At 35.2% G+C, this 22,301-nt stretch overlaps 1 protein-coding gene across 1 annotated transcript in view; it reads left to right on the plus strand.

Annotated features, from left to right (window-relative positions):
* LOC110029883 (GPN-loop GTPase 2) overlaps nucleotides 1–22,301 on the plus strand; it is a 64,447-nt gene that overhangs the window by 21,668 nt on the left and 20,478 nt on the right. Inside the window, exons 5-7 of the mRNA XM_020732369.1 lie at nucleotides 10,938–11,041; nucleotides 11,411–11,567; nucleotides 11,672–11,759. Of these exons, the coding sequence (XP_020588028.1) occupies nucleotides 10,938–11,041; nucleotides 11,411–11,567; nucleotides 11,672–11,759 (349 nt within the window). The remainder of the gene's footprint in view (nucleotides 1–10,937; nucleotides 11,042–11,410; nucleotides 11,568–11,671; nucleotides 11,760–22,301) is intronic.

A 22,301-nucleotide genomic window follows, 5' to 3' on the forward strand; every position in this document is an offset into this window, starting at 1 on the left:
AACATACACCAAGATACATCCTCCTGTAGATGTCCAGTAAGACCATCCATAACTAAAGCAAAAATATATGGGCTTAAAGTCGATCCCTAATGTAATCCAACTGAAATAGGAAAATATTTTGTCAATCCTCCTTCAGTTTGAACACAAGTAACAGCTCTAGTATACATATCTTTAATGACTTGAATATAAGTCATATCAACACCTTTCTTCTCAAGAACTCTCCAAAGGATATTTCTTGGAACCTTATCGTAAGTTTTTTTTAAATCAATAAAAATCAAATGTAGATTCTCCTTATTATCTCTGAACTTCTCCATCAAAACCTCTCAATAAATGTATAACTTCCATGATAGGCCTGCCCGACATAAATCCAAATTGATTATGAAAAATCTTTGTAATGCGTCATAACCTATGTTCATTTATCCTCTCCCATAATTTTAAAGTATGTCACATCAACTTAATTCCTCTATAATTTGCACACTCTTGTGCATCTCCTTTATTCTTAAAAATGGGGACCAAAATACTCTTCCTTCACTCCTCAGGCATCTTTTTAGTTTTTAAAATAATATTAAAGAGTTTAGTAAGCCAAGAAACACCCAAATCTCCTAAATATTTCCACACTTCAATTGGGATATCATCAGGTCCTACAAACTTTCCACCCTTGGTTTTCTTTAAAGCCTCAACTTCTTTTTTACTAATGTGATGGTAAAATTGAAACGTTGCATCAACTGGTTCAACCATGAATTGCTTGCAAATGAAACACTGCGACGGTAAATGAAACGTTGCATCAACTGACTCAATGAATGACTAAATTGCTATTCATACGAGAACCATTAACTTTACATCAACTCCCTATAAGTTGAAAAAAAAAGGATTTAGTGACGGCAGCACTAGCAATTTTTTAAAAATAAGACTACATCGGCTTGTCCAACCGGTTCAACCATGAGCTGATCCTTTGATCTTTTTGGTCAAGACCATAACCGCTTATGTAAATGACCGGTAGGAATCAGCAAAAACTAGTGATTGAACTGGACCGGGTTTGAGAGAACCAACTGATTTTTAATAATATTTAATTTTGGCATTTTGATTTTTATCCCATGGTTGGATATAAATATTTAGATTAAAAATTGAGAAAATGATTAAACTATATTTTCTCAAAACTTTAATTTAAAACCATTCAATATATTTAAAATTTAAAAATTCTAAATTAAAATGTTGTATATTGAATTAGTAATATATCATTTAAATTAAATTAAAGTAATTTAAATATTTATTACAGCATCCGGTTTAATCCTCCATTCAACCTGTCTTGAGCCATTGAACCTTGAATATCTGAGTCGTCCGGTTCAACATCTGATCCGATTTTAAAAACCTTGATCATTAATACCGCCTAATTATCCAAGGGTAATTTTTTTAAGCTCCTCCATCAACCTTATTGCTCCTAATTTTTGAATCGATGTCTCCATCTTGTCCCTTTCATCACACTCTCGACTGCACTTTCTTTCTCAGCTTACATGATCACTTTGATTCTTGCCCTTTCGTTCACCCTCTCTGTCTCGCTTGCTCACTCTCATTCTCCCTCACTTTCTCTTTCCATTGCTTTCTTTCTCTCAATCTTCCCTCGTACTCTCGTTCCATTTCTTCTTCTATGTTTAATAGGTGGAACTGAACATAAGTTTTTTCACTTGAATCGATAGTAAGTGGTTCCTCTTGTTATTATTATTATTTTTTTAAAAATCATTTATTACACATTGGTTTTTCTTAAAATCTTTAAGGGTATTGCACATGTCCTTCAACACTATCAAAACACTATAATTGATCTAAGAGCTGTGAAATACATCTTCCTAGGACACTCTTTAACTAAAAATTGGCTCAAGTGTTACCATTTGAATTTCAAAATTTTCATTTCCCAGGCTGTAACCTTTGTTGAAAATCAAGAATTTTATGACGAAAATTGTTTTCAAGGGAAGCCTTGGAATGAATTCAGTTTTGATACTTCTAAAACTTAATCTCATAGCTTCCAAATTGATACGCAAAGTCTCAAGTGATCCTCAGACTTTTTCTACAAATAGAAATAACCTCCTCTGACATAAATTCCAACACATACTCATAATGAAAGAAAGGAAAGGTTCTCACTTCATTCTTGCACCGCCCTATCACAATTTTGCTCGGCTCGCACACCCTGCATGCTCACACTCGGCCTTGCATCCCTCTAGAAGTTTATCTCCCGCCCCTTCTATAGCTTCATTTTGAGGTTTTCTCTGACAATCTATTGTTGTATGCTCTAGGGGCTCACGCTTGGCTTACGGAATGTGATTAGCTTTTTCTAGTAGGTGCTGTTAATCCCGTTTTCATAGATTGTTGTTTTGTTCAGATAGGGCTGTCATGCCCTTGTTTTGTTACAAATCAAATTTCCCCCCTTTAGATAATTTTTTTCTTTCCTTTGTTTCTTATCCTTTGTAGGCTCACCCTCCTAATTTTTTCTAATCTGACACATCCTTAACTTTGACTGCACCTTGGGCCTTGGTTAATTCCCATTGCTTCCTCTCTCTTTGATGCCTCTTTGCTTTGGTGAATATTTTCCCCCCTCTTCCCTCTTCTTTTTTATGCGCGCGTGCTGGGTGGGGGCTACTAGGTGGGGGCTACTTATTTTTCTAGTTTCACGACTCTATATCATCAATAGGTTTTTCTTAGAGGCAAGCTCTCCCTCATGTTTGGATTGCATTCCAGTGACTTCATTTATAATGCTTCAGTCAATCTATTTTATACTTGTTTGGTTCTATATTTGGTAACATTTGCAAGGGAATGCTACTACTGCCCACCTTTTTAGATATTATGTTATCAGAGTTTTTGGAATTGAATTTTACTGTTCATTTTGGAAGGAAATGTGGATTGGCATCTTGCCTTCTGGTTATTGACATATGGTTGAATTTGAAAATATCCCATCATATTGTTCTTTTTATGGAATTTTCAAGAATAAACTTTCATATTGTTTTAATGCTTATATGGAGTTGAGAAAATCGAGAAGGTGCAAGAGGCCTGCTGAAAGAATTTGGAACCATTTTTGATTGGAGCAGACAATAATGTATGCCCTTGTTTGTCTTATGGGTGATATTAGTTCTAAGTTTGATTCTCTTATTATTGGGGAACATTTCAGGTTATTCCAAATTATAAATTTAGTCATGATCATGGTTTTAATCAACTTTATGATTCAGATTTGAGTATTTAAAGCATCAAATACTCTGGTTGACTGGAGGTTTCAAATTGTATTTATTAGGCATCGTAGAAATTAAAAGAAAATCTAATACTAGGATTTAAGTAAGACAGTCTAAACTCATTTTTCTTTGTAGCATCCATTATCTATTGATATTTTACCTTGATTATCATGTTTTGTATTTCTCTATTTTCTTTAGCAATTTCTCAGTAATTGCTCTTGTTGTACTCAACAATTTCTAGTTATGATTTTATGCTTAAAAAAAGAAGAAGAAAGAAACAAGAGTCTAATGTTAAACCAAAGCAAGCTCAACCATCCTAATCCTGGCAGGGTCGATTATTATGTTGCGAACATACGACCTCTACCTCTGAAATTCCTAAAATTTTAGTACATCATTATAGCAATCTCTCTATTGCATTAGGAAAAGAAACCCAAACGACAAACCAATGGCCAAGTTTATGTCGCTTTCCAATATTTTTTTCCTCTCACTAACCTTGCTCATTAAGATAAAAAAATATTAAGATCTAAGAACTATCCAAATGGCACTTACGAATAAAGAATGAGAAAAAAGTTGAAGAATCAAGCCTTAAAATTAAACTTCAGAATGATGGAATTTCCAAAAGGAAATAAATTAATTTGATGTAACCGAGAAGGCATTGTAAAAAAAATGCGGCTGTGACCTATTAGTGTTGATTATGGAGAATTTTTCACAAGCTACGAAGTTAAACATCATTCATATACTTTCCTTGGCAATCAACTTCAGCTGTTCCTTATAATAGCTGGATATATATATGGATACCTAGAAGAAGAAGCTTATGTGGAAACCCCACCAGATTTTAATCAAGGTTTTGATACTAAATATATGCATAGGTTAAAGAATATATTATGTAGGTTTAAACAATCCCCAAGATCATGACTTATGAACTTCTTTTAAATCATGGAAATGATGAACTTTAAGCAAATTTTTAGAGAGTTTCATATTCATAAAAAAACCCAACAAAGGAAAATCTACTATTCTTATGGTGCATTTAAATATGATTTCAAAATTAACGGACTTAAAGAAATAAGAAAAGTAAAAATCAAATATCTAAAAATAATGAAGTAGAAGATCCGAGAAGACTCAAATATTTCGTTAAACTTGAAGTGGCCCACTCAAATGCTGAGATATTTATCTCTCAACAAAAATACATCTTAGATATACTATATGAAATAGATATTATGGGATGCAAGCCCTTAAAAGTTTTAGTTGATTACTTATGAGAGGGAGGCGGTAACCCAACAATCGACGAATGGAGATATCATATATTGATTGGTGAGGTTTATCCTTCTTTCTCTTATAAAAGCAACAGCTCATGCTGTAAGCTTTACAAGTTATTTTAAGCATGTTCTTAAAGAGAAGTATCTACGTGCAACATATAATATTCTTCAATATCTCAAAGCAGCTATGGGATAAAAAATCTTATTCAAAAGAAATAGAAGGCTTAGCTTAGAAGCCTACACATTTGTTGATTGGGTAGGATCATTTACATATAGAAGGTTTAGTACTGGTGATTGCTCTTTTTTAGAGGAGAAATTAATTACATGGAGAACAAGAAGCAATTATTAGTTGTCATATCTAGTGCTAAAGATGAATTATTGGTGATAGCCAAAAGAATGCGAATAATTATTGATCAAAATTATTCTAGATGACTTGAGAATAAAATGATAAGATACTATGAAGTTATGCAATAACAATAAATGGGCTATCAACATCGTTAACCATCCAATCTAATATGGCTTAACAAAATTCATAGAAATTAATCGACACTATGTCGAAGATAATTTAGAAAGTGGACACATTTAGATCTTATATGTCCAATCACTCAAGCAGTTGGCTGACATTCAAATCAAAGAACTATCAAGCTCCACATTTCAGAATCACCTCCAAGTAGAGGCTTCATGAATATCCACCCCACAACTTTGAGGAAGCGTGTTAGTGATTTTAGAGGACAACTTAGCAATCCGTATTGACTGAGACCAAATTTATTCTTTGCAAACCGGTTGCTGTCCGAATGGACCTAAATGAGAAATTATTGGATGTTCCCAATGCTGTTCCCATAAACAATACTTACTACCAACACCTCGTTGGTAAGCTCATCCACCCAGACATTTGTCACGCTGTGGGTATCATCAGTCAGTTTATGCATGATTCCTACGGCCACCATCTCACCGTAGTTCATCAAATCCTCCACTACTTAAAAAGGAACATCAGACTCATGTTTCTGTTCACTCATCACAATTTCCGCTTTGTTGCAATTTATATAGATGCTAATTGGGCCGGGTCCGTCCATGATATATGATCTACCTTAGGTCATTGCTTCTTCATGTATGGGGAATATTGTCACTTAAAAAAATAAAAAAATAGTCCATGGTTGCTCGTAATAGTGCTGAAGCTGAATTTCGCTCTATGGCTTTTAGGGTGTGTGAAGCCCTCTGGTTACACATTATGCTCACTGAGTTACGTATGTCGTTCACTGCTCCTCTACAGTTGTTTTGTGACAATAAGGCCGCCATCAACATTGCTCATAATTCTGTCCAACATGATCGTACCGAGCATGGGGAGATTTGTGTTTCGTTTCTTCCATCTATGGGCCAACTAGTTGATATTTTCACAAAGATTCTACCTCACTCCATTGTTTGACGACTTTAAATCCAAGCTGAACATGATTAACATCTATGCTTCAATTGGAGGAGTGTTAGAGTTATTAGTATTTATTTCTTTCCTTTCTATATATTTCTTAGTTTATGTATTTCTTTGTTTATGACATTCTTTTTATCTCTAGGTAGTTATTAGGAATGAACTTAATCCTAGAGATTTGTATGGTTATGTCTTTCCTATTTTATAGCTCTTATATCTTGTATTTATATCCCTTTTGATATCAATAAAATTTTTATGTTGCATTCCTACACGGTATTAGAGCCACTAGGATCTTACCCTAGCCATCGAAACCTTACCCTAATCACTGGAACTCTCCCTGCTAGCCTTTCTTGCTGCCGGGCCTACCTTCCACCAGTTGTCGTCCCTTCCAGGGCTAGTAGAAAGATTTTCAGTAGCAGAATCACTTTCCTGCATGCCTTCCCCTCACTGGGTTTTTACTCCCGTTTGTTGAAATCTCCACCTGTAGGTTATCCTGCTATTGGACCCCCCTTCCGCCGATCGAAGCGCCTTCTAGAATTGCCGGATCTCCCTCTTGTCGGCTGGAATCATGCCTTATAGGCCCCTTGTGTTGACAACTAAGTAAGGGATCGTCTCCTATTTCTCGACACCCAAACCTCACATTTGGCTCCGTCAGAACTATGACAAATTCCTCCACCACTGAGCTTTCATCTGACGCCGTCCTTGAGTCCACTGGAGGATTGTCACTTACCTCAATCCCTCCGTAGACCTGAGGAGATGAAAACTCATGAATTTCCTTATTACCCCCAACAAACTCAACGACTCTAATTTTCTCTAATAGTCTCAAGCTTTTTTGTTGTTCGTCAAAGGTCGAGGTAAATTAGGCCATCTCACAGGTACGAGTTGTGAACCTCTGAAGATTGACCCAACATGTGCATCATAGGAAGTGGAGAACTCCATAATTATGTTATGACTGATTAATTCCATGGAGATCTCGATTGGCCATTCGTACCTGTTTCTTCTGTCTGCATGTGCCCACTGGACTGCCATTCACGACAACTACTCAGGCGTAGGTAATTCTAGGCAATTTTATGAAGTTTTTATGAAGACACGCAAGGCGAAACAAGGATCAAAGACGATGACTCATATTTCATCGAATTGGTTGTCTTGTTGATGGAATGTGATCTTAAATTTAGGGTTTAGGGTAGGTAATTCTACACAACACTCGAGACTCTTCTGTAGATCTTTCCCTCTTATAAAAAATTTGGAAAAGGATTGTGTTTGAATTCCTGACAGGCCTTAACAAGGATCTAGAAGAAGTTCGTGGTCGTATACTTGACCGTGATCCCCTTCCTTGAACCAGACAACATTCACTGAGATTCGTTGCGAAGAAAGTCGGAGACTTGTCATGCTCAGCAACTCCACTCCTTCAGCTCAGCCTTCAGCCTTGTTCTCCAACGGGACTCCACATCTCGCCACGCCGTCGTTAGCCACTCATTCCACATGTGATTTTGGTTACAATCCCTACCATACCCGTGATAAGTGTTGGAAGCTCTATGTGAAACCACCAAATAAGTGGTCGACCAAATCTTGCGCTAAAGGTCTCGCTACGAACTCAGATTTTGCAATTTCAGCCGACCTCTACTCGGAACATCCTCGAATCAACAGACTTCATCAAGAGTCAGATGGAACATTTGATTAAGTTACTTGGGCCTAGTCAACCCTTCTCCGACCCATCAAGCTCTAATGTTCGCCAAGGTAACATCTCTATGACACTCTTTTTTTAATTCTTCTAGCCCATGTATTATTGATTTAGGTGCCATAGATCATATGACCGAGAGTTCTTATTTCTTCTCGGCGTATTATCTTTGCTCTGAGCGATATATTATTAAAATTGTTGATGACTCCTGTAATTCCATTGTGAGTAAAGGATCGATTGTACTTGCAGTCGGGCTGACTTTGGAATACGTTACACGTTCATTTACTTAAGTGCAACCTCTTATCGGTAAGTAAATTAACATGTGATCTTGATTGCGTTGCTTATTTTTTCTTTTTTTCTTGATTTTTGTGTTTTTAAGGATTGTCATTTGAGGAGGATGATTGGAACTACTAAGTAGGTAGTCAGACTCTATTTTTTTCAAGTAAATGACATTGATGACACCAAGAGTCAGTCTCGTAGTTGTAGTTTTTCTCTTTCTACTGCATATCCTATTATGTTTTTATATTGTCGTTTAGGTCATCCCAGTTTTTGTTATTTAAAATATTTGCATCCCTTGGTGTTTACTGATAAATATCCATCTTCTTTTAAACGTGAAATTTGTCAATTAGCTAAACTTCAACGTGTGTCATATCCATCTCATTTGTGCACTTCCTCCTTTTCACTTATTAATAGTAATTTATGGGACCCTGTCGAATTGCGAGCTATATCAATAAAAGATGGTTTCTTACTCTAATTGATGACCACATTTGGATGTCTTGAGTCTATATTTTAAAAGATAAATCTGAAGTTGTGGTCGCCATTTAAAAAAAAAATTACTTCATTTTGATCCAATTCAAAATAAATATTCAATTCCTTTGAATGGACAATGACTGTGAATACTTTAACTTTATTTTGTGCGAATTCTTAGTATCTCCTCCATTATAGTTCATGTACGGATACCCTTCAACAAAATGAGATAGCTGAACAGAAAAATAGGCATCTTCTTGAAGTTGCTCGTTCAATTATGCGTCAAAGCAATGTCCTTATACGATTTTGGAATGATGCCATCCTCACAACCAACTATCTCATCAATAGAGTTTCCAGAAAATCCACAATTTTCGGACCTCGTTATTCATCCTGATGTCAGTTTTCATACCAACTAGTACTTATCCGCTTTAGAGCCCAAATTATTTGAGTGCATGACCTTTGTTCTGAACACAAACCCAACTCGTAGTAAGCTTGATTCCCGCTCAATCATATTATATTCCTTGGCTATTTTGCCACTCAAAAAGGCTATCGGTGTCTGGATCCTACCACTAATAAAATCTATGTCAGTGCCAACATTTCCTTTTTTTTAAGAACGTTCCCTTCTTCCTTAACACTACCTCAAGTGAGGGGGAGCTTGATCTTTTGGATACTATCCCTCTTCCGACTCTGTTGGACATTCCTCGTAAAATCACGAAGGATTAGCCACCAGTCAAACCAACATCACCACCACCCTCTATCCGGGTCTATACCCCTCATTCAAAACCCTCTGTTGAAATTTGTCTCATTGCCTCTATCGTCGAGCCCGCTGCTCTGCTTCAGGTCTTGGAATCTGCTCCGGCCGACATTCTTGAAAAGATGTCTTCTCCTTCTATGAGGGTCACTTTTGATCCGAGTGAAGATGTCAATTTCTTTATTGAGGTATGTAAACATATACCGTCAGAAACTTTGTATTTCATGGCGAAATGTCTCGTTTCACAACCTTTCTCCAAACTAAAAAGCATTTGCTACTTCTGTGAAGGATCGTACTCTCCCATCTACTATAGAAGCGGCTTTGGCTGACCAGTTCTAGAAGGTTGCTGCAATGGATGAGATAAATGCTCTTCTGCGCAACCATACTTGGGATGTGGTCGATCTTCCTTGGGGGAAGAAAGCGGTGGGGTGTCGGTGGATCTTCAACACCAAGTTTAACTTCGATGGTTCCTTTGAACGCAACACGACACAGTAAGTTGTCAAAAGATATTTTTAAACTTATGAAGTTGACTATAAAGAGACATTTGCTCTAATTGCCAAACTCAATACCGTTCGGATCCTTTTTTCACTAGTCGTGAATTTGGATTGACCTGTACTATAATTGGACGTCAAGAGTGCTTTCCTTAATAGCGATCTCACTTAGGAGATTTATATGTCTTTCCCCGGGATTTGATTCACTTTCTTCTCGCGGACAAGTGTGTTGATTGCAAAAATCCCACTATAGATTGAAGCAATTCCAACGGGCCTGATTTGACAAGTTCACATAGGTGGTAGTGGGCTATGGGTGACCAACCTTCTTCTTTGCAAACTGATTGTTGTACCAATTGACCCAAATGAGAAATTATTGGATGTTCTCAATGCCGTTTCAGTAAACAAAACCTTCTTCCAACACCTCGTGGGTAAGCTTATCTACCTCGCTCATACTCGCCCGAACATTTGTCACACCTTGGGTGTCGTAAGTCAGTTTATCAATAACCCCTATGAGCACTATCTCACTACGTTTAATCGAATCCTCCACTACTTAAAAGGAACATTAGACTCATGTTTGTTGTTCACTCATCACAATTCCCACTGTTGTTGTTTATACGGATGCTGATTGGGCTGAATACGCCCATGATAGACGATTTATCATAGGTTATTGCTCATTCATATGGGGGAATCTTGCCATTTGGAAAAGTAAAAAACAGTCAGTGGTTGCCCGTAGTAGTATTGAAGTCGAATTTCTGTGTCTTTGGGGGTCCCTCTGGTTGCGCATTTTGTTTACTGAGTTACATATGTCAAGTCACCGCTCCTCTGTAGTTTTTTTGTGATAATAAAGCTGCCATTGACATTGCTCATAATTCGGTCGAACATGATCATACCATGCATGTGGAGATTGATCGTCACTTTATCAAGGAGAAACTTGTTTCCGGGGAGATCCGTGTTCCGTTTATTCCATCTACTAGCCAATTGGCTGATATTCTCACAGATAGTCTTCCTCGCCCGTTGTTTGACTACTTCAAATCCAAGTTGAACATGATTAACATCTATGCTTCAACTTGAGGGGGAGTGTTAGAAGTTATTAGTATTTATTTCTTTCATTTATGGATGTTTCCTAGTTTATATATTTCATGATCTATAACTTTTTTTTTTATCTCTAGGTAGTTACTAGGAATAAATCTAATCCTAGAGATTTGTATGTTGTGTCTTTCCTATTTTATAACTCTTTTATCCTGTTTTTATATCCCTTTTGATATCAATACAATTATTCTGCTGAATTCCTACAGTATACATGGAAGCATTTTTTTTAAAGTTTAGCTAGATGCTTTTCTCTATTTTCCTTGTTTTTTAACAAGAACAATTGTAAATTGCAGATCACTATTTTCTATTTGATTTTCCTGGCCAAGTTGAGCTGTTCTTTCTTCATTCGAATGCAAAAAATGTTATTTGGAAGCTTATTAAGCAATTGGATCTCAGGGTATTGTAATCAGTTTGTCATATTTGATTGAGGCTGTGTACGATATGGTCTCAGCAATGGCAGGGCCTAGTTTCTATTTTTACTATTTGCTTTATTTTGAAAATGCATTTTTTTTTGGGGCATTTACATACACGCCACCCAATTTCATGTATTTATATATCTAACACCTAAACTTTGCTTTTTTACATTTATACCACCCAAATCTTCCATATCATATCAAATATACCATTATTTTAACTTAAAAAAGTGAAACACCTTTTCATGCATACGTAAGGTGGCATGTACGTAAAAATTGATCTTTAGGTGTTAGATATGTAAATACATTGGAATTTAGTGGCATATATGTAAATCCTTTTTTTTGTTGTGCAGTTGACGGCTATTCATTTAGTTGATGCCCATTTATGCTGTGATCCTGGAAAATATGTAAGCGCTTTAGTTCTCTCCTTAACAACCATGTTACACTTGGAACTCCCTCATATTAATGTATTGTCCAAAATTGATCTCATTGAGAGTTATGGGAAGTTAGGTATGAATTCCTTGCCTTCTGTTCATTCATTGCTGTAGGTTTCATCTTTTTGTTTCGATGAACTAACCTTGGTAGGTTAATACGTTTGTCCTTTTTTGGTACAGCATATAATCTTGAGTTCTATACAGATGTAGAAGATTTGTCTTATTTACAATACCACCTTGATCAAGATCCAAGGTCATCGAAGTACAGGTGCTTTTTTTGATTTTATTTTGAATCTTTCTATGAAACATGGATTAAATTGACAGAATTAGTTACACTTTTTCCTTGTCAATTTAGTGTAATGGAGATAGGATTGGTGGCTACGCTCATTGAAATTGCAGATCTTGTGTGCTAGGTGGGTGAATTAACTATTTGCTTTCAAGTAATTAACCAAAATGGACCCTAGACTTTTTAAGTATGTTCATTTTAGGTTTTAGACTTTTTCTAGTTCACAATTCATTTTCTTAACTTAATTTGAGCCAATTTGGAAAGCTTTCCTACATCAATTTTCATTCAAAGAAATGACAAATTTGATGGTAAGACCAAATTTGTTTAGATTTGGTGAGATGAGGGACTGCTTAGAACAATTACTGACGTGGCAGTGTCCTGTAGAGCAATGGCATTGGGCCTCCCACTTTCCCGGTAGCGGTATTTTCGCGATACCGTGGAATCAAAGAATTCCGTGATTGTAGGAGGGCCATACACGCGGTTCCGACCCGTTATTGATTTTTGCTTGATTTTTTTTTCTTTTTGATTTCTTTCTTCTTTCTCTATTTCTAATTAAGTTTTTTCTATTGGGGAGCTTATATATTTGTATTTGTTGTTTTAAGGCGGCTAGCTTAGATTTTATATACTGTGGATAATTTAATCTCAAATTTATGCTCTAAGGAATGATGTATCCTCTTTCTTTTGCATGCAGCGTGTCTGTATCTTGCTCAGGAATAGGTGGTGGATCCCCCTTGCTGTCTCATCGTCAACCCACTGTTTTCAGTTTGAATAGTAGCCGAACTACTCAAATCTGCTAAAGATTTTGCCACCTATCTACTTTCAAACACTAATGGCTATCTCTATCCTCGTATTATTCCATAACCCTTCCCCGCTAAATCCCGTATGAACACCTTTATGAAGCTCCTAGAACAGTGTCATCTGATATCAGAGCTAGCCAAACATTAAAAGTTTAGAGATTTGTTTTCTTTGCTCCCAAATAAAAAAAAATCTCCACCATACTCTAACCATTTCTAGTGCAATTTTAAATTTTCAAAAGCTGATTTTCCTACCTCTACCAAAGAGCCGCCTTGACACGTATCATAAATCCTTAAGCATTTGGCCAACCTTTGATTATAAATTACTCATTCAACCCTAACCTTAACTCTAAATCTTTCACAATCCGACTTAGGGCTTGAAATTAACTAAGACGGGAACATACGGTGGGGCGGTGAAAATCAATTCTCTGCTATTCTTTTTTTCTCACTAATAGTTTAATATTTACATGAAAGTGCCACTAAAAAAAGAATTAAAATTAACTAGTAGAAACTTATACCTTTCCATTTGTTGTTCTTTTCAATACACATTTTCTTTTCTTCTGTTCATCTTATTCAAATATTTAAAACCTAAAAATAACATTAAAGTAACATAATGAGTTATCTAAAGATAAGCCAGGAGCAATCAAACTTTTAAACTAATCCAAGGTGAAAAAATCAATATGCATACTGGTATTTCATATCTCTACAAGAAATCTTATAATATGTCTGTCTTTCATATTTTCATAAGAAATCTTATATGTTGCATGCATGATCTTTTTTAAATGAAAATACTCAACTCTTTTATATGCATTTACTTTATTTATACTTTACATTTTTTACATACCAATCTGTCTTTGTGAGGATCATCATCAACAAAACCTAACACACTCTTTGGCGATATTGCCCCTTCGACACAGCGGTTAGCGATGTAAACATCGCAATTGTCTAATGTCTTTTGGTCGATATTATCCTGTTAAAACAACATTTAACAATGTAAGCATAACAATACTTGGGGAGGTAACCTTTGATCTGCTTGCCCTTGGCCGATGTTATCCCTTTGGTATAGCGGCGAGTGATCTAACCATCGCAATTGTTTGTGGTAGTTGAAAAATCTCTATGCGCACGGGTACCCAGCTGTCCCTTGTTTGTATCATTAATGGGTAAACTCTTCTTCTGAACACGCACATACAAGTATTCATATATAAACTATTTTATTCTTTATAATTTACATTATTCTAAAAAATCTTTATGCATCTACTAACATGCATACTTATTCTACTGTATAACTAAGTATCATGCATATCTCTCAGCTCATGCATCTCTTATATCATGCATATATTTCTTATCATGTCAATCTTTTATATTATATTTATCATACATATCATATATCACATGCATATCTTTTATGCATATCTTTTCTATCTAATAATATAAATAATCTAACTAAACTAGAGCATACATGGAGTCAAACTTACATTTTGAATAAAGAAGATTACTGAAATTTAGAAATGTAATTACTCACCTCGGTTGCCACACTAAATTTTTAATCTTTGGTAATTAGTTGGATATTGCAATAATTTTTATGATCTTAATAACCTATAAAACATAATATTAAACTTTAAGATTTAAACAATTTCTATTAATCATTTTATTCTTCTTAAATTAACATAGGATTATTTACTTGAAATTAGTGGAGCCGCCAAACGACAAAATTCCACACGCCTGCCTCAAACTAGTCTCCTTGGATAACCAATTTGAAATCTTAAACGACTTAGGAACTCAGGATATTTTAACTCATAAAGCGATTTAACTAAACAAAATAACTTTCTTACCTCAAATAGGCTTCTCAGCACAATTCCACCCTTCAGAAGCTGCTAAAACCTTAACTTTTTTTTATCTTCTCAATATTTCTTTCCCCTTCGCTGATTTTGAGCCAAAACCACTACGGAAACTCACAAACCACTTTTGACATTTTCAACACAAGATCAACCCCTTTGACGACAACTCGAAACAAAAAAAAAAGAAAATTGAGATAAATCTCAAAACAGAAACGTGAGGAAGAAAATAAAAGTCTTAAATAATGCTAAAATCAATTTCATACCTTTCAATCTTGTTCTGAAGACCCTAAAGCGCGAGCTGCTGCTTCGTGGCCGCTGCCCGCCCTCTCAATTCTCGCCCCACACTATAGTCAGATCGCAGGTCTCCTACAGACTGGCAAAACCGAGAGGGGAGAAGAAAGAGCGAAGGCTTCGGAGCAAGGATTCTTATTCGACACCAATTGAGGTTTGAAATATTGCGTGTGGTAAGCTGGTTGAGTATGATAACCGGGATTAGGGAGGGGCTAATTTAGGATTAAATAAATTTAATTAACTTATAACATCCAACTCTAATATTTTCCAATCCGTTTATAGTTCATATATATTGTTTTATATCGAATTGATCGATTTGACACGTAAAGTTTTATAAAATTGATTCGATTGGGAACTGAAATGTGAAAATTGGGGTACATTTTAAGTCGTCAAAATTTTTACCCGATTTTACATAAATGATTATTACAATCTCCCCTTATAAAATTATCTTTGAAATTCATGAACTACACATCAAGTATATATTTTATGAGGATGAAGCATAAATTGATTACAAAAGTCTTTTTCTTGTTAAGTGATAACTAAAGAATATGCGATAATCTATACATTTAATAAATCTAACATAACACCCAGAAAAACAATTCATCCATCAAACTATGCATCAACACCAACGACAACATGCTCTTCGAGTTTGTGATGAGTTAAGGAATAAACTCTTGGGCGAATGTTCTAACATGGTTCCTCACTACGAGTCACGGTGACACCTTTTATTCTCTGCTGACCACTTCTGGAAGTAGATCATTCTTGAAAATTCCTTGGAGCTGGATTTCTTCTTGGGTGAGCATTTGATGTGGATCTCTTTACAACATTAGGACAATATCGCCTCTGATGTCTAGGTTGTCTGTATAAGTAACACACTTTCAACCCAAGTAAAGAATCTCCACGATGTTGTTGTCCACACTTAACACAAGGTTGTATAGTGTTGCTGCCAGTCTGGCTAACGACTCCACCAGTGTAGGACTTTATCTTCATCCCAATAGAATCTCCTTCTGAATGAACTGTTGGCGACACTTCTTCCTAACTCTTTCTCTTGTGCAATTCTCTACGCTTCTAAGTCTTTTTGAAATCAATGTCCACCCGCCTAACTCTCTCCATTAGTACTGAATAGTCTTCAATCTCAAATAGCATTAATGGCTGCTTAATTGGGTCTTTCAATCTAGAAAGAATCTGCGACATTTCTCCACTGCCTTTGGAATGAGTTGTGCATATCTCGATAGCATAGTGAACTCCGCTTCGTGTTGCATAACTGATCGGCCTCGTTGCACCAACCTAATGAAGTTATCTTGCATTTGTCTTTTAACCGATAGTGGTACAAACCAATCTTTGAAGGTTCTCACAAACTCGTCCTACTGCACCAAGTGACTGGTTCTGCCTCCAAACTTCTCTTGCATATGTCCATGCCACCATCTTTCAATTTCATCTTCAAATGCAAATGTAGTAAGGGTAACTCACCTCTCCGATGGACATGACATGACAACTCATCTAAAATCTTCTATACTCTTAATAGTCAGTTTTCAGCTTCAATTGGCTCTCCTGTTTCAGAAAACAAAGGTAGTCTCATATCTTGAAAGAGCTTCAAATATTTATCCATTGGTTTTTTTCCACTGCTACTCGCTTGAGATTGAGAATTCTTAATCAGTTGAGTCACCACATTCATCATATAAGCGAATGCACAAACGCTGACTGTGACATTCTAGGGTACAAGTGATTCTACATTCTTATCTCTAACCTTTTCTCCCGGATCATCCATAATTTTGAAATAACAACCATATATTTTAGTTAGTCTTAATGAAAATTTTTTATTTCTATTATTTATAATTTAATCAATCATCCTATTATTTCTTTCATTTAAATCATGTTATTTCATCTAAACCTCTGTTCTGATACCACTTTTGTTATGACTCGGATTTGGGCTTGAAATTAACCAAGACAGGAACAGACGGTCGAACGGTGAAAACTGCACTATTCTATTTCTATTACTAACAGTTTAACAACCATCTTATAAGATTGCACAAACTTTGACTGTCTATGGTACAAGTGATTTAACATTCTTATCTCTGACCTCTTTTTCTGGATCATCCATAATTTTGAAATGACAACCATATAATTTAATTATACTTAATCAAAATTTCTAATTTCTATTATTTATAATTTAAGCAATCATCATAATGTCTCTTTCATAAAGATCATGTTATTTAATCTAAAACTTTGTTCTATTACTATTTTTGTCATGACCCAAACCAGGGCTTGGAATTAACCATGACGGGAATATACGATCGGACAGTGAAAATCAATTCTCTGTCATACTATTTCTAATACTAACAGTTTAATATTAAAAAATACATAAAAGAGTCACCAATGAAAGTAATTAGAGTTGACGAGTTGAATTATGTACCTTTCCATTTGTTGTTATCGTCTTTTATACACATTTGCTTCTTTTATGTTTATCTAGTTTAAATATTTAAAAACTAAAAATAATATTAAAACAACATACTGAATTATTTAAAGATAACCCAAAAATAATTAAACTTCTAAACCACAGTAACCCAAGGAAAAGAAATCAATATGCATGTTGATTTTTTTATATCTCTATAAGAAATCTATTATGCTGGTCTCATATTTTTATTAGAAAACTTATATATGTTAATGCATGTATCAATTATATTTTCTAAATGAAAATACTCTACCATATGCATTTACTTGATCTTTACTTGACACTCTTTATATACACATCTATTTCTGTGATGATTACCATCAACAAAGCCTAACACATTTTTTGTCGATATTGCCTTGTCGGTTCTCGTCGGCACAGGGATTAGCTATGTAAACATTACAATTGTCTAGGGTGTAAAAACTCTTACATGCCTCCTAGCCAATATTATCTTGTCGTCACAGTAGTTAGCAATGTAAAAATCTCTTTGTCTGAGGAGATCAGCTCTAATCTACTCACCCCTGGTTGATATAATTTCATTGACACAACGGTTAGTGATCTAACTATCACAATTGTCTCGGGCGGTAGAAAAATCTTTACGTGTGCAGGAACACTGGCGTTCCCTACCTGTATTATTAGGGGGTGAACTTATCCTCTAAACATGCACATAAAAAAATTATATATAAACTGTTTCATTCTTCATAACATACATTATTTTGAAATATCTCATGCATTTATTAACATGCATACTTATTCTGCTATGAAATTAAATATCATATATATCTTTTATATCATGCATATCTCTTATTTCATTTATTCTCTTATATCATGCATATCTCTTATATCATGCATATATATCTTTTCTTGTCTATCTTATTGCATATCATGTCTACCATACATATCATGCATCACATGCATATCTTTCATGCCTATTTTTTATATCTAATAATACGAAGAATCAAAGTAAATTAAAGCATACAATGAGTCAAACATACATTCTGAAATAAAGAAGATTACTGAAATTTAAAAATGTAATTACTTACCTCGGTTGCCACAATGAATTCTTAATCTTTGGTGATTAGCTGGATGTTGCAATAACTTTTATGTTGATCTTAATAACCTATAAAACATAATATTAAACTTTAAGATTTAAGTGATTTCTTTTAATCGAATTATTATTTTTAAATTAACGTAGATTTATTTACTCGAACTAGTCGCCTTAGGTAACCAACCTGAAATCTTAAACGACTTAGGAACTCAGGTTATCTTCGCTCAAAATGATTTAACTAAAAAAAAAAAAATTCTCTTCTCAAATAGGCTTCTTAGCACAAGTCCGCCCTTCCGAAGCTGCTAAAACTTCTTGCCTCTTCTTCGTATATTCCCAATCTTCCATTCCCCTTAGCTTATTTTGAGCCTAAACCCCTACGAAAACTTGAAAATCACTTTTGACACACAAGGTTGACGCCTTCAATGGCTACCGAAAAAGAAAAAAAGCACGAAAATTGAGGCAAATCTTAAATTATAAACAGGGGAAAGGAAATTAAAGTTCAAGTAGCGCTAAAACCAGTTTTGTACCTTTCAATTTCGTTCCAGAGACCCTAATCCGTGAGCTTGAGCTTCTTGGCCGCTGCTCGCCCTCCCTATTCGCCCCCACACTGCAGCAAAAGTCGTAGGTCTCCTACAAGCGAACGAAACTGAGAGGGGAGAAGAAGGATTGAAGGCTTCGGAGCAAGAATCCCTATTCGACGCAAACTGAGGTTAAAATATTGCTTGGTTAGTCCGTTGGTTACGGTAACCGAGATTAGGGAGGGGCTAATTAAGGATTAAATAAATTTAATTAACTTATATCTTTTGATTTTTATATCTTTTAATCCACTCATAATTCATATGCAGTGCTTTTATATTGTATCGATCTATTTGACGCGTAGAATTGTATAAAATTGATTCTGTTAGAAACTGAGGGATGTGAAAATTGGGCTACATTAGAAGTCGTCAAAATTTTTAATCTATTTCACAAGCTGGTTATTATAAAATCACTTTTTTCTTCCACCGACGCTTCCATTGGAAGAATGATACGTCATGTTGCCCATGAGAAACCCTCAACTAAGTATTCATAAACTTAATATGGAGGAGGAATATAAATTCTTCAACTGCAATGTTGGTTTGCCGCCTTTGGGAGGAGACAATATGGTGAGATTACTCATACTTACAATGGTGACTTGTTTGATCAAGAACAGAAAGTAAATCCCTTCCACAATAGATTTTTAGCGACAAAGAACTAATTCCTCGGTGATTTGGCATGGGATGTCTGAGGAGAAGCTAGGATTTTTGAGTAAAGGTGGATTTACTGAATTTTGACGTTCAAATAGATCTGGATGAGTTTATCTAGCAACTCCAAACAGTAGAACAAATTTTTTAGTTCAAGAACATTCCTTAGGACAAGAGAGTTAACTTAGCTGCTATCAAGCTCAGGAAGAACACTTCTTTGTAATGAGGGAACTTGAAATGTATTCAACAGCGGGAAGGAAAAAGTAAAATCACTACTTGTGTCTTTATCCCTCTCTAATGGTCACTCTTATTCCCTCTACCCATTTCTCTCGCTGCTCCCACTCACTCTCACTCTCTTTCAATCCCTTTATTTATCTCTCTACATATATCTGTGCGTGCATGTGTGCGTGCCTGCCATATAAAAGAAAAATAGAGAGAAAAAAAAGAAAACTCACCACAATTTTCTTTGTTCCTGATTCTCACAAAGGTATAAATGTCAAAAGTAGTCTCACTACCCTGCAGAAGTACTTGTGCATTTTACTACGACACAGTAGGAAAATTCTTTTATGTTGTACGGTTCTCGTGAAGTTATTGAAGTCCCATGCATTTTTTTAAGCGTTGTGGGTTAAAGACCTGTACGAGTCTTTCTTAACACAATAAGAAACTCGGTTGATTGTGTTTTTCTTATGCAAATACACGAATCATCATGCATACTTTTTTGTGTGAGCTGAGTTTGAAGATCTTGGCTGCATTATTTAATGACATCAATCATGCGCATTTTTTAAAGCATGGTGGGGAGGCCTAGTACTCTTTTAGGTTTCTCCTGTATGTGGAAGATGCTGGAGTGCCATCTAAATTTATATTGATGGGACTTTATAAAAACAAAACTACATTTCTTTTGAACATAAATATGATGCAAATTGAAACCTAACCAGTGGAAATGACAAATTAAAAATCAAAATAAATATTTAAAATACAATATTCATTACTTCAAATAAAAAAATATGAACACAAGGCAGGATTTACAGGGAACTTATCTCCTTGCAAGCGAGCACAAATAGAACCTCACTGCCTGTAAAATATTGGAAACTAATTGGATGCTAAAATGAACTAGACAAAGCCTCTATTCATAATCAAAGAGAGGTTCTTTGTGGGATCTGCTTGAGCAAAATGTGGATTTAGTGCAAGCAAATTAGCACTGTTTTAATTTTGCAATAAACCATACAACAACAACAAAGCCTTAATCCCACAACGTGGGGTCGGCTACATGAATCCTTTCTTTATTGCGTCCTATTTAGTGTCATATTTTCATTTAGTTCTAGTAAATTAAGATCATTTTTTATACAATAAGCCCAAGTCTTCCTAGGTCTACATCTGTCTTTCTTAACACAAATCGAATCTAAAACATATACTCTTCTAATCGGATCATTAGATGATCGACGTTTAATGTGACCAAATCATCTAAGACGACTTTCTCTAATTTTGTACGTCACAGGAGCTACACCAACCCTATCACGGATATATTCATTTCACATTTGTCTCTAAGTGTAAAGCCACTCATCCACCTAATCATTCTCATCTCGGCAACACTTAACTTATTATTATGCTTCTCTTTTAAAAGCCAACATTCAGCGCCATAGAACATTGCAGGTTTCACCACCATCTTATAAAATTCCTTTCAGTCTAAGCGGTACTTTTCTATCACACAAAAGGCCCGAAGCATTCCTCCACTTCAACCAACCAACTTGAATTCTACTATTAACATCCCCATCTATATCACCATCGCTTTGAGCAACGGACCTAAGATATCTAAATCGTTCACACCTTTTAATAATTTGATCACCTAAAGTCACACTTCTGTCACTAGAGCTACTACTACTAAAATTACATTCCATGTATTCAATTTTAGTTCTACTTAAATGAAGGCCTTTAAACTCCAATGTAGACCTTCATATTTCAAGTTTTTCCTGGGCTTTTTCTCTCGTTTTATCCACGAGAAGGATATCATCAGCAAAAAGCATACACCAAGGTACATCCTCCTGTAGATGTCCAGTTTGACCATCCATAACTAAAGCAAAAAAATATGGGCATAAAGCCGATCCCTGATGTAATCCAACAGAAATAGGAGTAATTTACTAACTTCACAGGTGATTACACAATTTAAGACATACAAGCTGATATAATGCGAACATCAGTTTTCTAGACGAAAATTTTGCACTCATTTTAAAGATGCAACTCCTACCAATGAAGGCGCAAACACGAAAACTTGGATGGTTTGTAATCATTCTTTTGCAATATGAGACAATTTTCAACTCAATTTTATCACTTCAAAATTCAATTAAGTGAATCGAAAAGTGTGCATAACCTGTAAACTATACTCATTCATTAATATTAAACTCATCTGCATGTGCTTCAATAAATGTGTTAAGTGTCAAAATCTAAAAGTTAGAATTGCTTCACCTAAAACAAGTTAATTTTAAATTTCATCAATAGCATGCAGTAGACAAGGAAGACAGATAATCATTTAAAAATTAGCTTGCAATTTTTTTTTTCAAAATCGAAATAATTAATATGTTGCAAGCTTACTTTCGAGTTTACTGCCTACTTATAGGGCAGGGTCATAAGTCATACATTTTTAATCAGATTTTTGCTCAACTTTAACTGCTTAGTTGGTTGTAATTCCTTTCAGCACAATGTAAGAGTGACTGTCAATTTCTTGGCAAGCCATCTCATCTTACTAGCATCAGACCAGTTTCTTTTTTTCTTTTTTTTTTTGCTCCTCTTATTTTATTTTGCTCTCCTAGTACAGAAAAATAGGATTCTATAGATGGCCTAATCTGCTGAAAATTTAGAAAATTCTGTTGGAAACTATATTTTCTGTTAT

This window comes from Phalaenopsis equestris, unplaced genomic scaffold, assembly GCF_001263595.1.
Source record: "Phalaenopsis equestris unplaced genomic scaffold, ASM126359v1 Scaffold000609, whole genome shotgun sequence".
Taxonomy (NCBI): Eukaryota; Viridiplantae; Streptophyta; class Magnoliopsida; order Asparagales; family Orchidaceae; genus Phalaenopsis; species Phalaenopsis equestris.